Source organism: Carya illinoinensis, chromosome 7, assembly GCF_018687715.1.
Source record: "Carya illinoinensis cultivar Pawnee chromosome 7, C.illinoinensisPawnee_v1, whole genome shotgun sequence".
NCBI classification, from domain to species: Eukaryota; Viridiplantae; Streptophyta; class Magnoliopsida; order Fagales; family Juglandaceae; genus Carya; species Carya illinoinensis.
Window position 1 is genome coordinate 4,712,280 of NC_056758.1, and position 22,319 is coordinate 4,734,598.

At 38.1% G+C, this 22,319-nt stretch overlaps 3 protein-coding genes and 1 long non-coding RNA gene across 15 annotated transcripts; 1 reads left to right on the plus strand and 3 right to left on the minus strand.

Annotated features, from left to right (window-relative positions):
* Positions 1 to 5,375: 5,375 nt before the first annotated feature.
* Positions 5,376 to 6,909, minus strand: LOC122314940. The gene is made up of 2 exons (XM_043130597.1): positions 5,868 to 6,909; positions 5,376 to 5,740 (listed from the first exon to the last, which is right to left on the minus strand). Exon 1 carries the CDS (start codon positions 6,700 to 6,702, stop codon positions 5,914 to 5,916), a length of 789 nt encoding a protein of 262 aa, XP_042986531.1. The 5' UTR covers positions 6,703 to 6,909; the 3' UTR covers positions 5,376 to 5,740; positions 5,868 to 5,913.
* Positions 6,910 to 7,946: 1,037 nt separating this feature from the next.
* LOC122315859 lies at positions 7,947 to 13,699 on the minus strand. 11 transcript variants are annotated; one of them, XR_006244175.1, is made up of 6 exons: positions 13,389 to 13,668; positions 11,921 to 12,270; positions 9,859 to 11,825; positions 9,105 to 9,227; positions 8,892 to 9,002; positions 7,947 to 8,795 (listed from the first exon to the last, which is right to left on the minus strand). XR_006244175.1 is itself a non-coding variant. In XM_043132110.1 (4 exons), exons 2-3 carry the CDS (start codon positions 12,265 to 12,267, stop codon positions 9,872 to 9,874), a joined length of 2,301 nt encoding a protein of 766 aa, XP_042988044.1. In that variant the 5' UTR covers positions 12,268 to 12,270; positions 13,389 to 13,668; the 3' UTR covers positions 8,834 to 9,227; positions 9,859 to 9,871. The 11 variants fall into 11 exon arrangements, 1 of the variants encoding a protein (XP_042988044.1); XR_006244176.1 differs by having other exon boundaries at positions 7,947 to 8,800; XR_006244178.1 differs by having other exon boundaries at positions 8,892 to 9,012.
* Positions 13,700 to 16,306: 2,607 nt separating this feature from the next.
* Positions 16,307 to 20,698, minus strand: LOC122316054 (probable L-cysteine desulfhydrase, chloroplastic). 2 transcript variants are annotated; one of them, XM_043132542.1, is made up of 2 exons: positions 19,208 to 20,698; positions 16,307 to 16,562 (listed from the first exon to the last, which is right to left on the minus strand). In XM_043132542.1, exon 1 carries the CDS (start codon positions 20,547 to 20,549, stop codon positions 19,212 to 19,214), a length of 1,338 nt encoding a protein of 445 aa, XP_042988476.1. In that variant the 5' UTR covers positions 20,550 to 20,698; the 3' UTR covers positions 16,307 to 16,562; positions 19,208 to 19,211. The 2 variants fall into 2 exon arrangements, with proteins under 2 accessions (XP_042988476.1, XP_042988477.1); XM_043132543.1 differs by lacking the exon at positions 16,307 to 16,562 and adding an exon at positions 16,600 to 16,729.
* A 201-nt stretch (positions 20,699 to 20,899) lies between these two features.
* LOC122316056 lies at positions 20,900 to 21,579 on the plus strand. The gene is made up of 2 exons (XR_006244227.1): positions 20,900 to 21,052; positions 21,133 to 21,579. It is a non-coding gene; the product is annotated as an uncharacterized LOC122316056 (long non-coding RNA).
* Positions 21,580 to 22,319: the final 740 nt, after the last annotated feature.

The window sequence follows — 22,319 nt, forward strand, 5'->3', positions numbered from 1 at the left end:
GTGTTGGGGGTCTCGCTGGTAGTGATTGCAGCCGTTGTCATTGGCGTTGTTGCTGGAATAGATAACCCCAAAGATGATCACGTGGGGACTGGGAACAATACTACAACTCTCGATGCCATTTGTGCCCAAACTGAATATAAGGAATCTTGTATTTCCAGCTTACAACCAGTTGGCAACCAATCCGAAGTGATTGTCTATTTCAAAGCTGCAGTCAATGCTACTGTTTCAGAAATAGCACTTGCGATGGAAAAGCTGAAAGTTGATGATGGCACCCTTTCAGATGAGGGTGAACGCATGGCGCTTCAAGATTGCATTGAGTTGCTGGACTTGTGCACGAAGGAACTTGAATCCGTGAATATGTTGGTAAATTCTTCACCGAAGTTGTTTTATAACGACTCGGTTGATGCTAGGAGCAGCTTGAGCGCTGTTATTACATACCAAAGAACGTGTCGTCAAGGATTTAAAGAGTTTGAATCCACATACAATATGGACGGAGTTCTGCAGAGGTCGAGTGAGCTTTCAAGCAATGCCCTGGCTATAATTTACGAGCATTCTGAAAACGATGACAAAAAAGCCGAGTCTTTAGTCCCACCTCGAAGAAGCACATATGAATTACAGGGTGGGCTACATGATGGATATCCAGCACAGATGATCTTGGCAGGTGACCGCAAACTGTCGCAGTACCACTCGTTCAGGAAGCTGGGTGGTCGGGCACCCAATGCAGTTGTGGCTGTAGACGGAAGTGGGCAATATACCTCCATTTTTGCTGCTATCCATTCATACCCAAATGGCCACAAGGGAAGATATCTCATCTATGTAAAATCTGGAGTCTACTATGAGAACGTAATCATTGCCAAGAATATGCCCGATATATTCATGTACGGTGACGGGTTGAATGAAACGATCATAGCCGGAAATGTCATGCAGGGCGGGACTGCATATCGGAGAGCTACTTTGTGTAAGTTCCTAAGCCACTGATCTTTTTCTCCTTGCTTACTCTTAACAAAATATTAAAACTGTTTTTGAAGTAGCAAGAATGCCTTGTTTTGTCATTGATTGACGTCGCATAATTATTTTCTCCTCTCAATGCCAGCGGTAATTGGCGAGGGATTTTTCTGCAAGGATATTGGGATCACAGTCCCCACTCAATATTATGGAGGATATACAGTAGCGGCTGTCAAAGTCCTGTCCGACAAAGCAGCCTTCTTCAACTGCAGAATAATTGGCACAACATCAAGCATCTTTGCATTAGCCCATCGCCAGTTTTTCAGAAACTGTGAAATCTATGGGGCCACAAACATCGTCAGCGGCGACGCTGCACTAGTAATCCAGCACTCCGACATCATTTTGACAGAGTCAAATCTTGTTGGGAAAGCAAGCGTAATAGCTTCGCAAGCCAGGAGTGATAGGCGTGAAAGCACTGGTTTTGTGATCCATGGCTGCAATATCTACCGAGACAAATCTAATAATACTATTGACATCGATCAAACACCGCAAGTGCAAAGTGATAGCACTACTTACTTGGGCATGGCGGCGCAGAAATTTTCAAGAACAATCGTAATGGAATCAAGCTTGGGGGATTTAATACGCCCAGAAGGATGGTATGGCAACCCGGCTGATCGTAACCGTGCAACTGAACATGTGACCTTTGTTGAGTATGGAAACAAGGGACCTGGAGCTCAGACCAAAATGAGAGTAAATTGGCCGGGTTATGCTTTCATCTCCAATAGAGATGATGTACTGCGTTACACGGCTGGGAGATTCATTCAAGCACAGACCTGGCTGCAAGGCACTGTTGTCCCCTTCCAGGAGGGATTTTTTTCCTGAAAGATATATAGAAAGAAACAAATTATATGTAGGAGTTGGCTCCATTGTAGATCAAAAGCTAGCCTAGGTCGTAACATGCTTTTCTTCTGCCAGAAAGAAATCGAGGAAGAAAGAATTAGAAGCTGCACTGAAGAGATCTAAGACAGACGTTGCATGCATGCATAGGCGTCGATTTTATCCTGTTTAGAAACTTTTCTGAACTCTGGGCACGCACGCACGCACGCACGCAACGTTGAAAACTAGATCTCTGTAATTTATACGGGAAGAAGGCCAATTCGGGCTTGGAAGATCGTAGGAAATTAAGCATGCAAGCAGCATGCATGGTGACAAAATCTTAATTCATGAGGCACATGATGCCATATCATACGTACACCCTGTACACGTTTTCAAGTAAATTAATTAATTAAAGCAATTTTTTTTTTAATTATTATTAATTAGTACTATTTCATTAAGGTTTAAATATAAAAATGACTTAGTGATCAAGTTTTCTTTTTTCTTTTTTTAAAGAAGAGCCAGTAGTTATCCACATAGCAACCATATCTCAAATTTATTAAAAAAACCCTCACTTATGACGGAAGAATACTGTAGTAATAAAACCAAGAAACACTAAACAAAGCCAAACTGAAGCACCTATATAGTCTAACAAAAAACACTTGAATAAAGCCTATAACTGAATAGCTTGAAGACCAACTTTATCCACTTTCAGAATCTCTTTTAGTAAATGCGGCACATTGTTGTATGAACTCTACATACCATTCTTCTGATCTGACGTCAAATGGACTAAGAAATTTGCTTTTGCATTGCCTTCTCTGTAAATATGTTGTACCTTAACCTTCAAGGTTGCAACAATATCTTGTATATTTTTTCAATAATCTTCAAGATACCATATACCACACCTTCATTTTTCCAACCAATGAACCACTAGCAACGAGTCTAATTCAATCTCCACTCTTCTAATAGCTAAATTCTTGCAACATTAAAAACAATAACAAAGTGCAATGAGCTCAGCTTTATTATTAGAGCCATGTCCCAATTCTTTAACAAAAGCCTAAATAAGATTCTCCTTCTCATCTCTAATTATGCCCCTTGCACCCATACGACCTGGATTTCTCAAAGAACTCCCATCCACATTTAATTTAAACTAGCCCAGATTCGGTTTCATCCATTTCACAAAATTTTTTTTTTTACTCTTCACATATTTAACTGGAATAGAGAAATAATTTAACACTTTTTTGTCTTCATCAGTTATCTTTCTACTAGCACGTAATCGAACTCCCACCCATGCAATGACTGCCTTAATCGAACCCCAAAGAGAGCTCCCAGCAACACGTTTTCCTTCCATACGTGTTTTACATCTCCACACCTAAAGAGACCAAGTCACAATAATAGGGATAAGAGCAAGTAGAGTATCTTTTTGAGTCGAATGAGCAGTACGCCGAAACTACAATTTCATAGTTGCTCGCCATGATCTCTACGAGTCATAAGATATCCCTAACTGTAATGAGACACACCTCCAAATATCTACAACAATCCTCTCATTGGCGAGGACGTGGTCTTGATATTCCACACACCCCTGCGTACAACATTCACATCTTGAAGCCAAAGGAATGCCCAATGATCTAATTCGACTATCAACAGTAAGGCTACAATTAAAAGCCTTCTAAATGGTAACCGAATATTTTTTTAGAAGCGCTGAGTGCCAAATCTAAAAAACCCATTCAAATTTTGGTACACGAACACGAACACAATCTCATGCCTATTTTGAGAAAAAATCCCCTTTCAGAGTTAGCTTCCAAATCAGCAAGTCTCCACTCTCTTTTTGTTCACTAAAGCAATTTAGAATTTCTTCCATTTGGATTCTCCCACCAATCGATGCAATAAATCCACATCCCAACCATTTTGAGCATTAATTTTTTTGCATGCTCTCTTTGCATATTATAATTAGATCATAGATCAAATTATTCCCTTGACAAAAAATTATATTAATGTGATTAGTTGCGTTATTTTTTTAATATAAAATAATTATTTTAACCTATTATTCAATAGAATGCACAAAAAGTACGGACAGTAATTAGAAGAGATATTGCAAAAATTTATTTAAAACAGTGTCATAGATGCAATATCCAAACCTATTAGTATTTGACATCTGTCACTTGACAGGTCACACATGCATCATTTGTAAATATAAATATCTATATATCTATATATAAATTATCTAAAAACCGAAAAAATAATTTTGAAAAAACATACAACTAAAAAAATAAAGAAAACACAATACAAACATTTAGAAAAAACCAACAAACCGAAAAAGTCATATACTAATAAAAAAAACCAAAGAATTTAATGATAAAAAAATATTATTAAAAATATAAAATTTAAAAAATAAAGAAGCTAAAAATGGGGTGTCCGGCCACCCCTTGGTCTTCCTGAAGGTTATGCCGCTTTCATCCCTAGCTGTGAAGCACTAAGGCGGCGGGGCCGGGGAAGGTCTTCCCCTGATCTGCGGTTCAGGAAGCCCCTATATATGGGCGACTCCTGACCTTTTATTTTCTCTAAATTTTCTGAATTTTAAGAAATTAAGAATTTTTTTTTTAATGTTTAGTAAAATTAATTGTTTGTGAAATTCTGAATACAATTTTTGTTTATTTCATTTATATATATATAAATTACTTCATGTAAATTATCACAAGTTCGAACGAAGTCGCCAATTGATGTTTCGTGACATAAAAAAAGTCGACGACCGAGAAGCAGTTGTGTCATGATCGTCATCCCACTTTATCTTCTAAAAGGAAGAGATCCACAAAAGATCCCAGTCCGAAGGCAATAGTTCATTTCACTGTCTTTTAAGGAAAAAGACCCTCAAGAGATCCTAATCTGCAGTAGAATAGGAATTCAACAGTTTTCAGTGCTGATCTGTCAAGAAATCCTCCTACTTCATGACATGAGAATAGCAGGAATGGATATCTGAGCATGAAACTCATGAGATCAAGAAACCGCAGCACTTTGTTATTTTTTCTTGAGAGAAGAAAAAGAAAAACACACCAGAGAAAAACAGGGATAATTGTTGCAAAGAGTGTTTGTTAAGCTTCAAACCTGCCCTTTGAATTTCCATCACTTGCTGCTTTTAAAAAGACAAAGGGTGGATAGAGCTACCACAAACATGTTAGTTTTAATAGTTTTAAAGCATCCATTAATTGGAGAATGTAAAGTGTCATGGATGCCAACCTGCATCCATCCCTTGCTGCACTTTAGTCAGCTATACCTCTTCCAACAATAAACCATTGCATACTGGTCCAGTAAACTAAATAACAAAATGGAAAAAAAATCAACTAGAAGTCCGGAACAGAAAGGAAATGCAGAAAGGAATTTATTTGTTTAGTACAAAAGCACTACCATGAACCATTCTTCAATAAAATTTCAAAAGAGTTTCTGAAACCTTCACAAGCAACATCAAGAGGCATTTTCAGCGTGTGAGATTTCAAAGAAGTAGAAAAACATGGGACTCCAGCCATGGCTGCTTAGCACGACACCCAGGTCAATAAAAAAAATTAAGCAAATTCTCTGTAGCTGTCTAATCATTGAGATCAATATCCCAGATACCCACATAAGTAAGCATGTGAACCACTAGTTTACAAGTAAATACAATGCCACTGTTTGACTACAAAAGAATGGCATTGCGTCATTTTACCCATAATAAAAGAAGAAGAGATTAGACAATTTATCTCTGCACTCTCTCACCGGGTACAAGAACAGCCTATTCAGTTACTACAAGTACATTGAAGCAACGAAATGAATGAATCATGAGAATAAAACATGCTCCGGCAGACGGAAACAACTCAATTCACTTACAAATCCCATGAACAGCGGACAATTCCTATTCCTTCGAGTCATTGGTCGAGCTCCCAATGCAAAACTGATATTCATAACCAAAGAAAGGGGTAGAGTCAACAATGCCAACCCAATACAGGAAATTCAATGAAAATGGAAAAACTGTAAAAGACAATACAATACAATCCTCTGTCAACCTTGTGTCATCTTACCTCAATTTCTCATTATTGGGCTGCTGCTGTTGCAATCTTGCTGTCGCTATTTTGCATGGTCTCTCTCTTCCTTCACACTGGCGCGCATATTCACGTTCACCTTCTGATTCCCATTACTTCGCATTGACTCAACCATCTCCACTTTCTTCTTCTCTTCCCCACTCACCACCATAACATTGCCGTTCTCTTTACTTTCGACCTTCTTCCGGCTGCTTTTCTCCCTGGCCTCCACCATGACCAAGTGCTCCAGCGCCTCGCGAGCCCGCTTCTTCGCCACAGCGGCCTCCCTGACCTTCCTCTCGGCGTCAGCGCGGGCGACAATCACTGCCTTGCTCATGGAAGCGGTGGCGATCCTTGAAGCGCAGAGCAGGACGGTTGCCAGCTTCCTGTCGACGGAACGGTGCGTTTCGTCGAGGTGGAAGAAGGAGAAGTTGGGATTGGAGCAAGGCGGGCAGAGATAAGAAGAAGAAGAATGAGAGGAAGGGAGGCAGTGGGAGTGGGTGAGGGAGGAGCATTTGGAGCAGGGGACAGTGGGGCGATTAGAGGGATTCTGCAGGCTAGAATGGGAATTGAGAAGGTTGTGGTCGAAAAAATGGAAGCACAGTGGGCAGAAGGAGGAAGGGTGGAGGCGGAGGACGCAGGAGGTGCAGAGCACGCGGTCGATGCCGCGAAGACGGACGTGGTGGAGGATGGGCCAACACCCGGACCCACCCTTGGGGGTCCCACAGTTGCTGCACTCTGATGCGTCTTTTCTTCTGCTTCTGTTGCTGTTGGTAGTGGTGGTGGTGGTGGTATTGTGATTCGTTGCAGATTCTTTGGTGGTTTGAAGGTTCATTTGGTGAGAGAGGTAGAGAGAGAGGTGGGAGGGAGGGAGGGAAGAATCTGATTTGATTATATTCGTTATTCGTTAAAGATGTCTTTAGGGTTAGGGTTGCAGAGTGGAGAGAGATAGAGGGCTCTAAACTCTAAAGAGATGAAGACGAGGACGACGATGACCGGGCGGGATTTGTTAGTTTGTTTGGTAGGGATTTCATATACGACACCGCTTTTTCCTTTCTTCTCTTCTCGTCTTTTATTAAATATTTGATAAAAAAAAATAATAATAAAATTTTTTTAAAAAATGGGATGTGTGAATAGTAAGAGATTCCGTAATTTTTTTTTATGATAAAAGTTACTAATAATGAGAAGAACTGTAGATTTTAGCAGAAATAAAAATTAAATATAAATAAATATAATGTGCCTTGTAGGCAAGTAGGTAGCAGCCCATTTATTTATTTTTTATTTATTTATTAGAAACCACAAACTTCATCTAATAGATATTCTTTTATATCATTTGGATATTAAAAGTGTTTTGTTTTATCTCATCATTATATAATTTTTTAAATTTTTACGTAAAATATTAAATATAATTTAATTTTTTTAAATTTTAAAATAATAATAATATTAAAAAATAATATTTTAATAATATTTTTTTTAACTTTTATATAAAATTATCTCATCTTATATTACCGTCTAAACTGCGCTTAATTGATTCTTATAACAACAAAATGCTACAGTACAAGTCTCATACAATGAAAAAGAATAAAGCCTTATATTAACGAGTAAATTTTTTCAATTTTAAATTTATTTATTAAAAAAAAAAAAAAGAGTATACAAGAACACCTCAAATTATTTCTCAAAAAGATTAAACTTCTCTAAAATAGGTCTTCTAATAATTTCATCCCCATACCCCATAATTGATGCATGAGCCACACACATCGGTATTGAGCCTACTAAAGAAAGGTCGTCGCAGTGGTGCTGACGCTGCCGACTGACATGTAGGTGGAAAATAGAGGATGGCAGTATCAGCAGGTTGATCAGCAGTACACGACGGTGTACCACTTGATCAGCAGGTTGGAGCAATCAAAGGACTCAGAAGCTAACCAAGGAGAAGCAGAATTCTAGAAGTATAGGAGGTTTGTTGGCGTTGGTGATGAAGAAGGATGGACAAAATATTCCAAAACTATTCAAAGGAGTCTGGGGATAAAGAAATCATAGATCCCAGGATGATTAGCAAATGTGACATGGCTAAGATAGAACTTTCTTCTCAAGAGTGGCTTTGCACTGTGTAGAAGATCAAGACAAGGATTAGAAGCGACGTGAAGCAGTTTGTGCTTCTTTTCCAGTGAAGAATAGATTAATCGAAAACCATAATAAAGCAATAGTGTCGATTCATCAATGCTCCTGGAAACTTTCAGACCAAAACTTTTATTTACCGACACCCAGAAACTACAAATCTCTCATCACCTTCTCTACAACCTTGACAATGAAAGCAGTTCCTCGACCTCATCCTTTGCCCTGTTGAACTCAGGGATGTCTTTTCTTTTGTGGGCAATAATGGTGGCATCCTGGAACATGGAGCTAGATAATCCACAAAAGGACGGGTTCATGCACAGATTACGCCGATTGTGGTGTGCAAATCACGCTGATTGTGGTGCGCATGAATTCTGCATTAACAATTTGATGTTGAATTCAATCTGTTATCGGTTCTGGTCACGTCTGTCCTCCAGACAATCAGAGAGGGTGAAGCCACCCTGCTACCCTCCTACTACAAGAGGAATGCCTATTATGTTGTCTACAAGCAAGGTCATGTTTACCAGATGGCAGATACCATGTGGCCCAACCTTAACCAGTTTTGTAACATTGGGTATGCCCACCAGCAAGCCTTAGAACCAGAACTAAGCGCTTATTCCACGTTTCCAATTTGAGAATCACATGTTCTAATCTTTAATATCCTTTTGGCTTTTTAAAACCTTCTCTACCCACAAGACTTCAAATCCAGCTGCAACATCGCAATGCTCATTTCACTGTGGGCAGCAAGAACACCACATCAATGTCATTCCCGCGTACTAACTTCTGGCTCGTAATACTCGGCAAACCGTATTTTGACTGTACTTTATCACATGGAAAGAAAATAATTCAGAACATAGCCAATAAATGCCACCCATCATTCTGAAAATAGAAACAACCAATTGAAATACATACCAGCAAACTCATATTTGTGTTGCCCTTAAAACTTATTTTCCATATAACCAAAATACTTGGATGCTTACATCAGCAAGGTGACTCCGACTTCAATGAACCTTTCAAACAACCCTAAGACATTCTTTTCATATTATTATTTCATGGTTACTAAATGTCATTTAAACTAGCAAAGATTAAAGTTAGCAAAACAGATGAATAAACAAGAGAAACTACCGTTACAGAAATCAGGTCCGTGGCTTGGTTATTTAAAGAAAAAGTACAGGTTTATCTTTCAGTCCCTCCACTAGAGTTGCCAGATGTACAAGAATCTGATGCCCATGGAAATTCGGTGCAACCCTATTAACAGAAAACAGAACGAGATCAATTACTTCAATGTCAGAAAAAGAAAGGAAAACAGTTAAATGAAAAGGAGGAAAAAAAAAAAAATCTGGCAGACTTGTCGGCATATAGAAGACCCTGTAGGTTCATCTAAAAATATCAGTGCTAGGGCTACATAACAGCATGTCATCAACATTGCCCATCAATATTAGGAGTGCATCAGTCACGCATATTGCATATACAACAGTCACCAATACATGCACATGAATGCTATGGCCCAGGGTGTTGCACATGCAGCATATACACACATCCATAAGTTATCCTAATTAGCAAAACCAGTTAAGATTATACACGAGGATAGAACATACGGAGGCATGTACTCCTATGTACAGCAGAGTAATGCAAGAAGAAACATGCCTACATATAATGAATACTTATCCACTGGGTTTTTTTAAGAAGAGGACGGTACCCCAAAATATTAACTTATGCATTGGGGCTTGCACTTTCAATACACAAATACATCCAAAATATATGCTCGGCAGCAAAACCAATGAAGTCAGACATGCAATGGAAAGTTGATAAGAGAAGCATCATTCCATAACAGGAACTGAGTATAAAGATGCATTGTATACGAGAAGCTGATGCTTACAATATCTAACACTCTAAATGAACTCTTTGCAAGTAGACTTGTTGTGCCCAAGGCCCTTGCACTTGCTGCACTGGAGTTGACGTTTCACTACCTCTTGTGGTCCATGCCGTTTTGTAGTGGGCCGGCCCGGTGGACGACGGGTGGGAGGAGGGGTTACAGTTACTGTGAGTTGAGAAGAATCTCTCTGCACAGGCATGTCCACATTTGGAATACAATGTACTGACTCTGAATAAGTTAATTTGTAGCTCTCAATCGTGAAGTATCTGGAACAATAATCAAAGGGGCTACGACCCATGCAACCAATAACTGCTAGAGTATGGCAGCAAGGTAAACCAGTTAGCTGCCACCCTTTGCAACTACAATGCCAATTATCAATATCAACCACTTCAATGGAGTCACCACGAACCTCAAATGTACTACCAGCTGACAGAAGCACTTGAAGAGAATGGACTTTATGGCTTTCTTTTTTCAGTTTTTCTTCTACTGATGGAGTCAATCTTGTCAACCATTGGTTGGAATCTGTTCGTCGTGCGTAGATCAACTCCATAATTTTGCTCCTTATCATATCAACCATCTGTGTTATTGGTAGTTCGTGCTCATCTGATGCCCAACTGTAGAACGGCTCCCCAAAATTTGATTGCATATGATTATATCTGGCACCCTGAAAATATGAATTTGCCCAGTTCTGGGGCTCACTTTGTATAATCCAATCATAAGCCTCTAGAGAGATACTTTTAATGCTTTCAATACATCTTTGGAAGCTTTCGAGCGTAGGCGCATAAGCAGCAGCATAAAAATCCCCAACCATGAGTCTCTTCACCTCGTGAGAAAACTGTCCTTTCAAGTCTCTAATAAGTTGCTCTGTCAAGTACCGTAGGCAGTAGCCATGGTATGAGCCTGCAAATATACTAGCAATGGACTCCCTCAAACCCTTCTGTCTGTCTGCGACAAATGTTATTGGACGAGATGCTGAGAGGGCAGATCTCAGTTGTAGCAAGAACCAGTGCCAGTTATCATCAGATTCTGCATCAACTACAGCGAAAGCAACAGGAAAAACACCATCATCCCCATCTGCAGCTGTAGCAGCTAACAACGTTCCTTGATATTTTGACTTTAATGATATGCTATCAAGGAAGAGGAGAGGCCGGCAACCTTGTTGAAAACCATATAATGAGGCATGGAATGAGACAAAGAGACGATGGAAACTTGAGTCTTCCTTAGTGGTGAAATTAGCAAGACTTCCTGGATTGGTCTCCATTATCTTCTCACAGAAAAATGGCAACTGATTATATGCTTCTTTGTATGAACCCTGAAGCTGCTCCTTTGCAATTTCTTTCCCCCGCCATGCCTGAAAATAGTTCAATTGTATTCCATATTCCTGTTTGATGTCATTGACAATGTCCTTGGGCTTATAATTTGGGTAAACTTTCAACCTCTCCTTGATAATACTTGCCACCCAACTCCTAGTTGCTTGATGCCCCGTTGTCGCAACAGCACCTTCACATGTATGCACTGCATTCATCTTTTTAATGCATATTAACTGAGTGGTTGACAACCTTGATGCATGTATTCTCCAAGGGCAGCCTTCTGCTTTGCATTTGACAGTCACACGATGGCTATCATTCTTCTTGTACCTGAATGCAAACTGATGCGCAATGGCATATTTACGCAGTGATTCACGAAATTCATGAACACTGCTGAACCTTTGCCCGACACCTGTAATAGTATTCTGCCACTGCTGCGCACCTTTAGCATGTTTCTCCTCATTGGAAACCACGATAGAGAAAATGGGAGAAATTTCAGTGGGCATATCAATATGAGTGTCAACATGGTTGGTATCATCTACAACATCAAGAGGGGCATCGAGTGGGATTTCGGGCTGGGTGGTATCTTCTGCAATATCATCAACAACAGCAAGAGGGGCATCAACAGCAAGAACAGTTTCTGACAAGGTTGTTCTGCTTGACCTACAAAACCAAAGACCATCTGTATGCAAACCAAAAAAAAAAAAAAAAATACGGTAATAACAATTAAACGTTAGCGGAGACATCAAGAAGACTACCTACTAGCAGGCAAGTTTGACACATCAGGGGCAACAAAATCTTCCATAATGACATAAACATCTGCAGTGACAGAGTCCCCATGAAATTTTACCATGCGCTTTAGATCCTTGTCATTGGAAACTGTTATGAGAGTCTTTTTGTTGCCTGGAAGGAAGTATTTGATAGACATGGCATCAATGCTACAATTAAACATTTCTGCCACTTCTATCTTAAACTCGCTAAACTTCATTTGGTCGTCAATGTCTATGGCATGAGCATCTCCAGCCCTATATGACAAGGAACCGTCTCTATCTGTCTCAAATTCTCCCCCTGATTGACAAATCGCTATAATTTTCTTCCCCATCATAACCTGCCTCAGAAAGAACTTCCATACTTTTTCAAATCATTCAGAAGCCAAATGAACAAAGCTACTTATTTCATACATTAACAACTGTCCAAAAGAAAACCAATAAGTTAACAACATCATGACATACTGAATTAAATTGCATACAAATATCACCATGACTCTGAACCCTCTACGTTCAAGTAGGCCATGAAATTTAACATCCCCAATACTTCAGTAGTGAGAAGGGGTTGGAAACAAGTTGAAACTACATAATCCATGGAATATCGAAGTATCGTTATCATTGACAACCTCAACCAAGTTAGGACCGTTGTAAAACCAATTAACATTTGTATATGATTTTTTTTTTAATTAATCATTTGTAGATAAGATATGACACTTGTCTCCAATAGTACGCCATTTTATAGCCAAAAAAAAACACGGCAGGTGAAATGGTGGCTCTTTCTGTTGCTGAGAAATGCAGAAGTTTCTTTCCATGATTAACCCTCGTAATGTTAACATTTTTCTCTCAAAATTTCCTAATCTGGCGATTTTCTTAGAAACAAAGCATAGAATACATTTTTATTTTTTATAAGTAATAATCTAATTTTATTGAAGAGAATGAAAATAGGCATAGCCTATGTACACAGGGAGTATACAGAAGAAACGCCTAAAAAACATTCCAAACATTCTAAATTAAGGAGAGCGTAGAATACATAAGCAAACCATTCATGTCCCCCCATAAGAAATAATTACGAAAAATAAACGGAGCTCAGAAACAGCAAATGGGCATTCCAAAAACGTCAGTAACACAAACACTCGGAAGAATAAATTAGCAGAAACCTCACCAAGAGCCCTAAATAACAAAAAATTGACATTTTTACTCCTGAACTTCAATTGTAATAGAAGTTAAATCATCAATAACCCAGAGAGCAGAAAAGCTGTTGAAATTGAAAATCAGTAAAATGATCCCTTGATACCAAAAATGATCAAAATATCAGAAATCAAACCCTGCAAATGCCAAATTATGCAGAAACCCCCAAGCTGTATCAGAGGGTCAATCCCAAACCCTTGGAACTATATAGTATAAAATTAAAAATGAAAATAAGAATATATCTTAAACAATTAAGGAAATGAGTTTTCACCTTCGGATAAATCAAAAACAGAGGTTTCCGGCGCAGTACCCAAATCGAAATCGGGCCTTTTGACCCAGAGATTGAGACGAAATGGTTACATATACGTAGTTACGTGCAAACTGCAACCCACACAAGACACACTGCAAGAGAAAGGTGGGTGAATTCGGGGGATGTCTAGTACGATGACAACAAAAAGCCAAAACTACGTTAATACTCCCACGACTACTATTACCACTAACGGAAAATTGATTACTTTGCTCCAAAACATTTTTCTCTTCTTCCTCCTCCAGCTTCTTACGTCAACATTTTTCTATTTTGACCTTTCGAAATTAATTAATTAATTAATAGGTTTTTCTTTTTCCTTATTGGCTAAAGATTAGGGGATAAGCCTCGAAACTACTAATTTATGTTAAAAGTAATTGCGGGATTATATTTTCTAAGATAAGAAAAAATAAAAAAATTAATTTTTAATGGATCTTGATCAGTTTATTTTTATAAAAAAATTTAAATATCAACAACTTTAATTTTATTATTTTTTAAAGCATCTATTCTCTTATAAATTTGATCATTTACTCTTTGGCTACAAAGAATTTTTATCTCAAATATAAAATTCTCATCTCATGATTACAATTTTTTCAAATCTCCATAAGCATTAAGCTTCAAGAAATTAAAATTTCTATTTTTTGAAATCAAAATTTTATTATTTATTTATTTTATTTACATAATTATTTGTTGTTTTAGAAATTGTCCTTTTTTTTTTTATGTATAAGTCAGTTACTGTCTAGAGGTTGTCTTTTTTTCTTTTTCTTTTTTGAATTTCTCACGTAAAAAGAAAGTATTTTTTGCCATCTTTACATTAAATTAATAATTTTTCTTTCAGTACATTTTTTTTTTCCCCAAACAAGTTATATATTCTCCTCCTCCAGTTTTTATCGTTTATGCTGCTCCGATTTGGTTCTATCATCTATGGGCTATGAAATGGTTTAAATGATTTTGCCCAGATTGCTTTTATTTTTGGAAAGAGCAATCTTAAGTGTACAGTCTCTGTAATATAGATTTAGATAATTTTATCTTTAAATTATTATGTACTGCTTCGGAAGAAAATCAGAACAGAGATTCGTAAGGAAACCGGATCCGAAAGTCAGAAGATTGATTGTTCTGTTGCAATGGGAAGAGAGTGGTTTATGATTGTGAAAGCAAGAACTTTAGGAGACAAGTAAAATAAATGTAATTGCCGGACACGACAAGTATTTTGGCGCAAGTGTGAGATGACCTTGCGCACAAAGGTCACCATCTCAAACCCAACATCTCCACCAATGTTTCAGCGTCCAAAGCTTTCCGGGCAAGAGCAAACAATACCATCTACCACGAGACAAAGAACTCATTTACGAGCATTAATTTGCTTTCAAGGTTGGATATCATTGTGCTTAGGGGTGAGTGGCAGAGCGTGCCCTGCCACCCCACACCAGCCCCCTCGCCTGGGAGGCAACTCCGCCCCTAGGGCTGTCCAGCCCAAAACCTATATATAAGATTTTGTTATCAAAACAATTAAAAACAAAAAAAAAAAAAAAACATTTAAACGGTATCATTTTTGGGAATGTGGGTTTTTTAAGGTTCCCATTCCCCATAATCTCTCTCTCTCTCCTCTTTGTTGTGTGCCGCTGCCCTCTCTCTCTCTTATAATCATCGTAGCATGCGTTTGCATCTTCTCTCTTCTCCTCTCTCTTTCCTCTCTAGCTGTGCGGACCCGTGGTGAGAATTTGATTCAGATGTAAGGATGTAACCGGTCCGGTTCGATCCGATTTTGTACAAAATCTAAGACCGAACCAGTAGGTACCAATTTTGCATTTTTCAAAATCGATTACGTACTAATTTTCCTCATAAACCGGTATTCCGGTTTTACTCGTTTTCGGTCCGGTTTTAAGAAAATAAAATTTTTTTATAAAAATTCTGTTTAAAAGAAAAAACTAATTTAAAAAATTATGTTTACTATTTACAAAAATCTGCTTTGTAAGAAAAAAATCTGCTATGTAAAAAAATTTTGCTATAAAAAATCTGGTTTATAAAAAAAAAAAATCTGCTATAATCCTATATTAGACGATTAGTATTAGTATATATATATCAATATTAGTTATAGCTATATAATATATTGGACAATATAATAGTATTAATATTAGACTATTAGTATGGCTATATGTTAGTGTTAGTTTTGATGATTTAGTATAACTATATTAGTAGGAGTATAACTATAATCTATATTAGAATATTAGTATTAGTATATATGTGATTATTTTTTATGTGATTAAAAATTATATATAATATAAAATATATTATATATAATATTAATATATAAATAGTACCGGTCCGGTCTGGTCCAAAACTAACCGAAACCGGACCCATTCCGACCGGTTTTTCATTTATGAAAACCGGTTCCGGACCGAACCGGTCCAAAACCGGCACAACCGGTCCGGGCCGGTCTTCCGGTTTGCCCGTTTTTTTTTATACCCCTACTCAGATGACATTTAGGTCTTTTTTTTCCTCATATCCTTAATTTTTTGTTGTTTTTTATTTTTTATTTTTGCTAATTTTGATTTTGGATGTTTAGTGTTGTGGATTTGAGATAGTTTTATAAATTTGTTGTGGATTTAAATTTTATTTTATTTTTTGACTGGGACAACCATGGGTGGTGATGGACCAAGGGGGAAATAGATGAGGGGTCTGCCCCTACACTAGACAGACAGACGGGGTGCCTGCCCCCGCATCCCAAGGGCAGATAGCAGATGTGGCGGTAGGATGGGGGCAACCTCACTCCCGTAGGATGCGGATAGCACCCATAAATTTGTGCTCAATTTTAATTTTAAGCTCTAATGCCGCAGATTATGCATAGCAGCTCTCTTTACCAGATAAATTTACATCAGAACAGAGAATGGCGCGAAAAAAATGTCTAGTAGTCAGAAAACATGTAAAACTGTACAAGCATCCCTTAGAGCCCAACAGATAAATATATATAAAAACATCTCTTCTAGGAACTCGAATCACAAAAGCTAACTGTTTAGTCTGTTTCTACTCTCCTTTATTCATTCGCTCCTCTGGGTGTTTGCTGCTTGTCCACTAATTTTGGGAGTTCCATGGTACCGAAACCATGAAAGGCAGACAAGCATCCGAGCCACGCTGAGAACCATGCTGCCATTCATCAGAACACTTGTTCAGTGCCTCGTTGGAGTAAAGACGAATAGAATACATCACCTCAGAAACAACTGACAGTTGTTGAATGACTTTTCCTTACAAGGAATCTACCTTGAGTATAATGAACATATTGCTGGCTTAATTATGTTTGTAAAAGATATTACCTATCAGAAAAAAATCACGTTTGTAAAAGATATTGAAGAGCCAAAAGAATGTTTCCCCCTAAGCCAACATAGGTCATCTCCTTTCCCCCCCCCCCAAATAAGTAGCCAACATAGGGCATCTATAGGAAACAACTTAATCTATTAGGGAATAGCCAATCATTCTAAATCTCGGGTTTTATATCCAAGAAAGCTAACAGGGCCTCAAAACACTCTACGCGGCCACAAGAAATATCATAACAAACATTTTTTTTTTGAGAAAAAAATATCATAACAAACATATGACTACAAAAGCAACAAATACTAATTTTCTTAGCTGAACCGTTGACCACAGTATTGAGAGTTTACTTGTTCCATTCACAACATTGAATAGAAGTTTCAATCTCAGTTGACAATCGTGAAAATGCAGGAAGCTCAAAAGGGAACATAAACTGATATTTATATAAGCACAGAAAAACAGACACCAATGACTAATTAAAGATATGAAACAGCACAGAGAGACATGTATAATAAAACACCAATTCAGTTAAGAGTTGGGTGAATAGGGTTTTCCTCTGCCATAAGAGAGAGATATAGATAATAATACAGATATTTTCTGTGAAAAAAAGAGATGACTCCCCCCCTATAAGAAAGAGATATAGATAATAATACAGATAGTTTCTGTGAAAAAAAGAGATGATCCCCCCGCCCCCGGGCCCGCGGGCTGGGAGAGAGAGAGAGAGAGAGAGAGAGAGAGAGAGAGAGAGAGAGAGAGAGAGAGCAGAGCAGTGAAGAGAAAAAAAAAATTATTGCCCATACAAAGATTCTTAAATTACATACATACAAAATTAACTTTTTACTACCCAGCTGTACAGGGGCTGGTCAATAATCCTGCACAATCCTTCTGACATTTAACAAGTCATTTCTTCTTGATCATGAAAACTTGGTCTGCCTCATTGCAAGTAGTGGAAGCACAATAACACTTCCGTTTGGGGCAGGGGCAGTAACCATGTTAAAAAGATGTTTTCCTTCTTGTTCAGCAGCAATAAACCCATAGTATTTTCAGGAAGTGATGGATTGAACTCATATTAGACATATACAAGACAAAATAGAACAAATAATACCACTCTGCGGAATCCTTGATATTTGACAAAATAACTGTCTAATTGCACGATATGAGAATGGTGCTTATAGATGTTACACTATATCAATGCTTACCAGCACAGTTAGGTTCAGATTTAATAAATATTTTAAGCATAAAAAAAATTGAGGAATTTCTTTATAAGTAAATTTAATTAAAGTAATTATACACATTTTATCACATCTTGTGGAGAAAATTGTATTGAGATGAATGACTTATAAAAAATGTACTGGCATGAATTTCATTTGGTACATGATATAGGTCATCTGAAGAAAGATTTGTATGAGGGGCTTCGTTTTTCCAAGACAAAACAATGAATTAACGGGATAAAATGCACTAGCAAATCTATACTAATAAATGTTTTTTAAGGGTATATATCTCGTTGGTAGGAGGCAAGGTAGAGAACAAGTGGAGCAGCTGTGGAGGGTCTAGGAATTCAAAGGAGCCCCTGTAGGTTTTTTAAATATGTAGAGTGGCCCCATTAAGCAGAATCTAACATCCAAATACCCAACTTTCAAATCTCTAAATTCATTTCAACTCAAAACCTTTTTACACGCGAGACCTATAACCTTTTTCAACTCAACATCTCTTTACACATGGGATCCACAACATTTTTTTAACTTTCCATAAATACATCTAAACTCATCTTAAAATCCAAACACATCTAAACTCATTTTAGGTGGGCCTCACAAAACTCACTTCATCTCAACTTACTACTATTCTAAAAGAATTCAACTCATCTCAACTCAGCTCAACATCAAAATAAGGTCTAAATAAAATATTCAACAAGAACATGGTGAAAAAGGACAAATGAGTTGCCTACAATGAAGGACAAGGCTAACAGGTGGGCTGCAAGAGTGGCACAATCACTTAAATCCCAAAAAATAGCCTTTCTGGTTTATACATTCTCCTCATGCATGGAAAGGGTAAAATAATATGCTCATTCCAAAAATAAATAAATAAAATGACTCAATTTCCAATTAAAGGACAAAATTAAATGCAGATTTTAATGCTGTTGCTTTTTGCCAGCCCTAATCTGCTACCTCTATGAGAGCATTATGAATGCTCTCTTTAGCTCTGGTGGTACAGTTCTATGTGTAATGGGCATGCCTGAAGATTGATATTTTCAGGTTTAACAGATGAGTCAGAGTTGTTTATCGATGACAAAACAAACTTACCATCTACGTAGTTCAAATTAACAAACACAAACTCTGCAATCACGCATACGTCAGATAGGAGAACTAACTGTACTTTACAACTAGCAGATGATGTAGACACGAAAAACGAAATTGTAGTCCGTAGGAATTACCAAGAGCGTTCAAGCCATCAAAATAGGACGGATAAAGGAAAGCAAAACATACCTCTTCAATTAGAAAGAAGGTTGCAAGTGAAACCTTCGCTAACAAGTTTGTTAACTGCATCCCTGAACTTGGTGTAATCCTCGAATGTATTGTAGACTTGGTAGGAGATCCGCGCGTACCCAGTTATCACGCCAACCTCACCATCTTTTGGTGCCCGGTAGTATATTGGCACTTCAACACCGAAATTCTCCCTCAAATGTGCCCTTAACTTTAAAGTGTCCGAATCACTTGAGATTGCCAAAGAAGCCGGCAACCCAACCATGATCATGCTTGCGCACATCTCCGGAGGACACCCGAGATTGGTCCCCCACGCTTTGGCCAACATCTGCCCCATCTCAACAGCCTTATCATGATTCCTCTTCTTGATCCCTTCTATACCGCCTTCGAACCTATTAACAAAGTCCAAAGCTTTTGGAACCACCAATTGTGCACTGTAGTCCCTAGTCCCAATCCAAGCACTTTCCACGGCCAACCCACTTCCATACTCATGAGACACAACAGGATGATGCAAGTCCAAGCATTTGGGCGAGCTCCTACTATACAAAAAAGCAATGGAAGGTGGGCAAAAGAACCATTTGTGCAAGTTGCTCGTATAGAAATCGGCCCCAATGTCTTGCATATCAACATCAGTGCACCCAATGGCATGGGCCGCGTCCACAAAAACCTGGTCAACACCTTCTTCCCTACAAATTTTAACCAGTTCCTTCACAGGGATCACCACACACGGCATGGAAGTGATATGATCAATCACAGCCAACCTAATTTTCCTCCCGTTCTCTTTCCCTCTCTCTAATGCCTTCCTAAACTCATGGATAATCTCATCGTTGGTATTAACAGGAAAAGGCATTTGTACCTCGATGACGCACCCACCTGCGCGCGTGACATATGCCTCGACGGATTTCTTGACAGCACCGTAGGCGTAGTGAAGCATAATCGCGACATCACCTTTCTCGAAACGGCCCTCGGCGAAGGCCCAGGCGGTACGTTGGAGGACGATGGCGGCAGCAGTGGTGGCGTTGTCGACGATGGAGACTTCGTCGACGTGGCGAGCATTGATGAGCTGTTTGATGACAGTCCTGGATCTTAGAATTCCCTCCTTGAGGCAGTTGAAGTAGAAGTGGTCGGGTTGGCGGAGAAATTCGAGCTGTAGGACCTGTTGGGCCTTGATAACGGAGTCCGGACAGGAACCGAAACTGCCGTTGTTGATGCGGGCGACGGAGGGATCATGGTGGCAGAATTCCGATTGGATTTCAGAGGGAGTGATGAGGGAAGTGGAAGAAAGTTTGGGTTTTTTGGGGAGGTGGTGGATATGGGAGTCACCGTTGCGATGGTTGGAGGCCATGGGGCGCAGGGTTACGGTTAGGGTTCGCAGAGGAATAGAGGAGTGTGAGCAACAAAGAAAATGGGTAGAGAGAGTGAGATCGCACCAGAGGCAGCAAAGCTGCAAAATAGATGGGTACGAGGACAAGTGGGAGCCATTGATGGTCCCCAGATTAAGGTCTCCGCAATCGTGCAATCTGACAAAAGTGAACCATTCGATTGAAATCAATGGTGAGGATTTTACCACGTAATCAATTCAGTTGAGGTTTCTTCCCACGTCGGTTATCCGCTTCAAAATGCCTCCTTTCACAACTTCTTTCCAAGTTTCTTGACCCTCTACGGATTAGAAAGAGCAGGAAGACGGAGCCCATGTTCGTCGTCCTCCTCAAAGCCACCGAAAATATTCTATACTTCTCTCAGCCACCCTATATTTTCAGTCACAAGTTTGAATCTCAGGACCGCTTGATTTGGAACTCAAGACAAGTTTTTTTAAGACTTGTTTTGCTTTCGTTTGAAACATATCTCGTAACATTTTCAGCCTATTTTATTTCATTCGGATTTGTTTTGTAACGATCCAGGAGCTTACACTTAATTCTTTTTTCCAGGAACTGGCTTGCGTGGGTATGTCATCTCACAGCATGGTTTAGATGAAGCAGCTGCAAAACTAGGAGCTCAAGGTTTATTTCGTTACGGAAAAGCTTCGGGTTTTTTATTTTTTTCAGCCCATATAAAATACTGCCGTAATCACAGTGTTAAGAGGAAACGACGATAGAAGCACACCGGATGCTCGACGGAATGCCTCGCTTGAATTCTATCGCTTGTAGATGCTGGGTTCAATCAGATACCTAGTACTGTTTGTGCTACAACAGATACCAGTACGGATTTGAAGTGTTTCTTTGTCTGAAATGATTTTTTGAACGAAGTTTTGGACGATTGGTTAATTCCTAGGGATCAGTCGATCACAAGTATAAAAAGACTTAATATATTGAATTATATAATTTTTAGAGTAAGATTTTCTTTGAACAGGAAGGAACCATATTTTTCATTTCTTATACAGATTTTGTCATTTAGATTTTTAAATACCGCCAACTTTAATTTTACCATTTTCTTAAACATCCATTCTCTCATAAATTTTATCAATAAAGCTACGAAAAACTAAAATTAAAATTTAAAGTCTTTAAATTTAGATGAGATGAGATAGTTTGTAAAAAAATATATGTTTAGATAGTGAAATAAGATAAGATAATTAAATTTTTGTAGATTTGATAAAGTGGTGTGTCTTACTAATTATTGAAAATATTTTTAATTATTGGGTAAAAAATATTATGAATATATTAAAAATAAGTAATATCTATTATTAATTTAAAAACTTATAAATATTTTGACATCTCCAAGATATATTATTATGTTATGACCTATTTATTATATTATATATTATAAAATTCGATATATATTTTTCTAATTGTATATTACAATAAAATAAAAAATTCTAATAGATAATTATATATATTAAAAATGTGGTACTTAGTATTACTGTATCATTACTATAGCATTAGTTGAAAAGTCAGAAATGACTTAAGATTTTGTTTCTAACCATTTGGATAAACAGATGAATGATGAAATACAACTCAGATGCATTACATCTCATCTGTGCATCCAAACAAGACCTTTTACTTTCTTGGATTAGAAAGTCTAATAATTTTCTTACTGAAATACTTTCAGTACTTTCTACTGTTTAAAAAGAATAATGTTTTTAAGCCATCTTGACATGTTATCATCCCATAACACCACA

Excerpts from the sequence above, each read along its gene's own strand:
- LOC122314940 (XM_043130597.1), bottom strand. The coding sequence starts at position 6,702 with ATGAACCTTCAAACCACCAAAGAATCTGCAACGAATCACAATACCACC.
- LOC122315859 (XM_043132110.1), bottom strand. The coding sequence starts at position 12,267 with ATGATGGGGAAGAAAATTATAGCGATTTGTCAATCAGGGGGAGAATTT. Across the intron at positions 11,826-11,920 it reads TCAAACTTGCCTGCTAGTAG|GTCAAGCAGAACAACCTTGT; the intron begins GTAGTCTTCTTG and ends TTGGTTTTGTAG.
- LOC122316054 (XM_043132542.1), bottom strand. The coding sequence starts at position 20,549 with ATGGCCTCCAACCATCGCAACGGTGACTCCCATATCCACCACCTCCCC.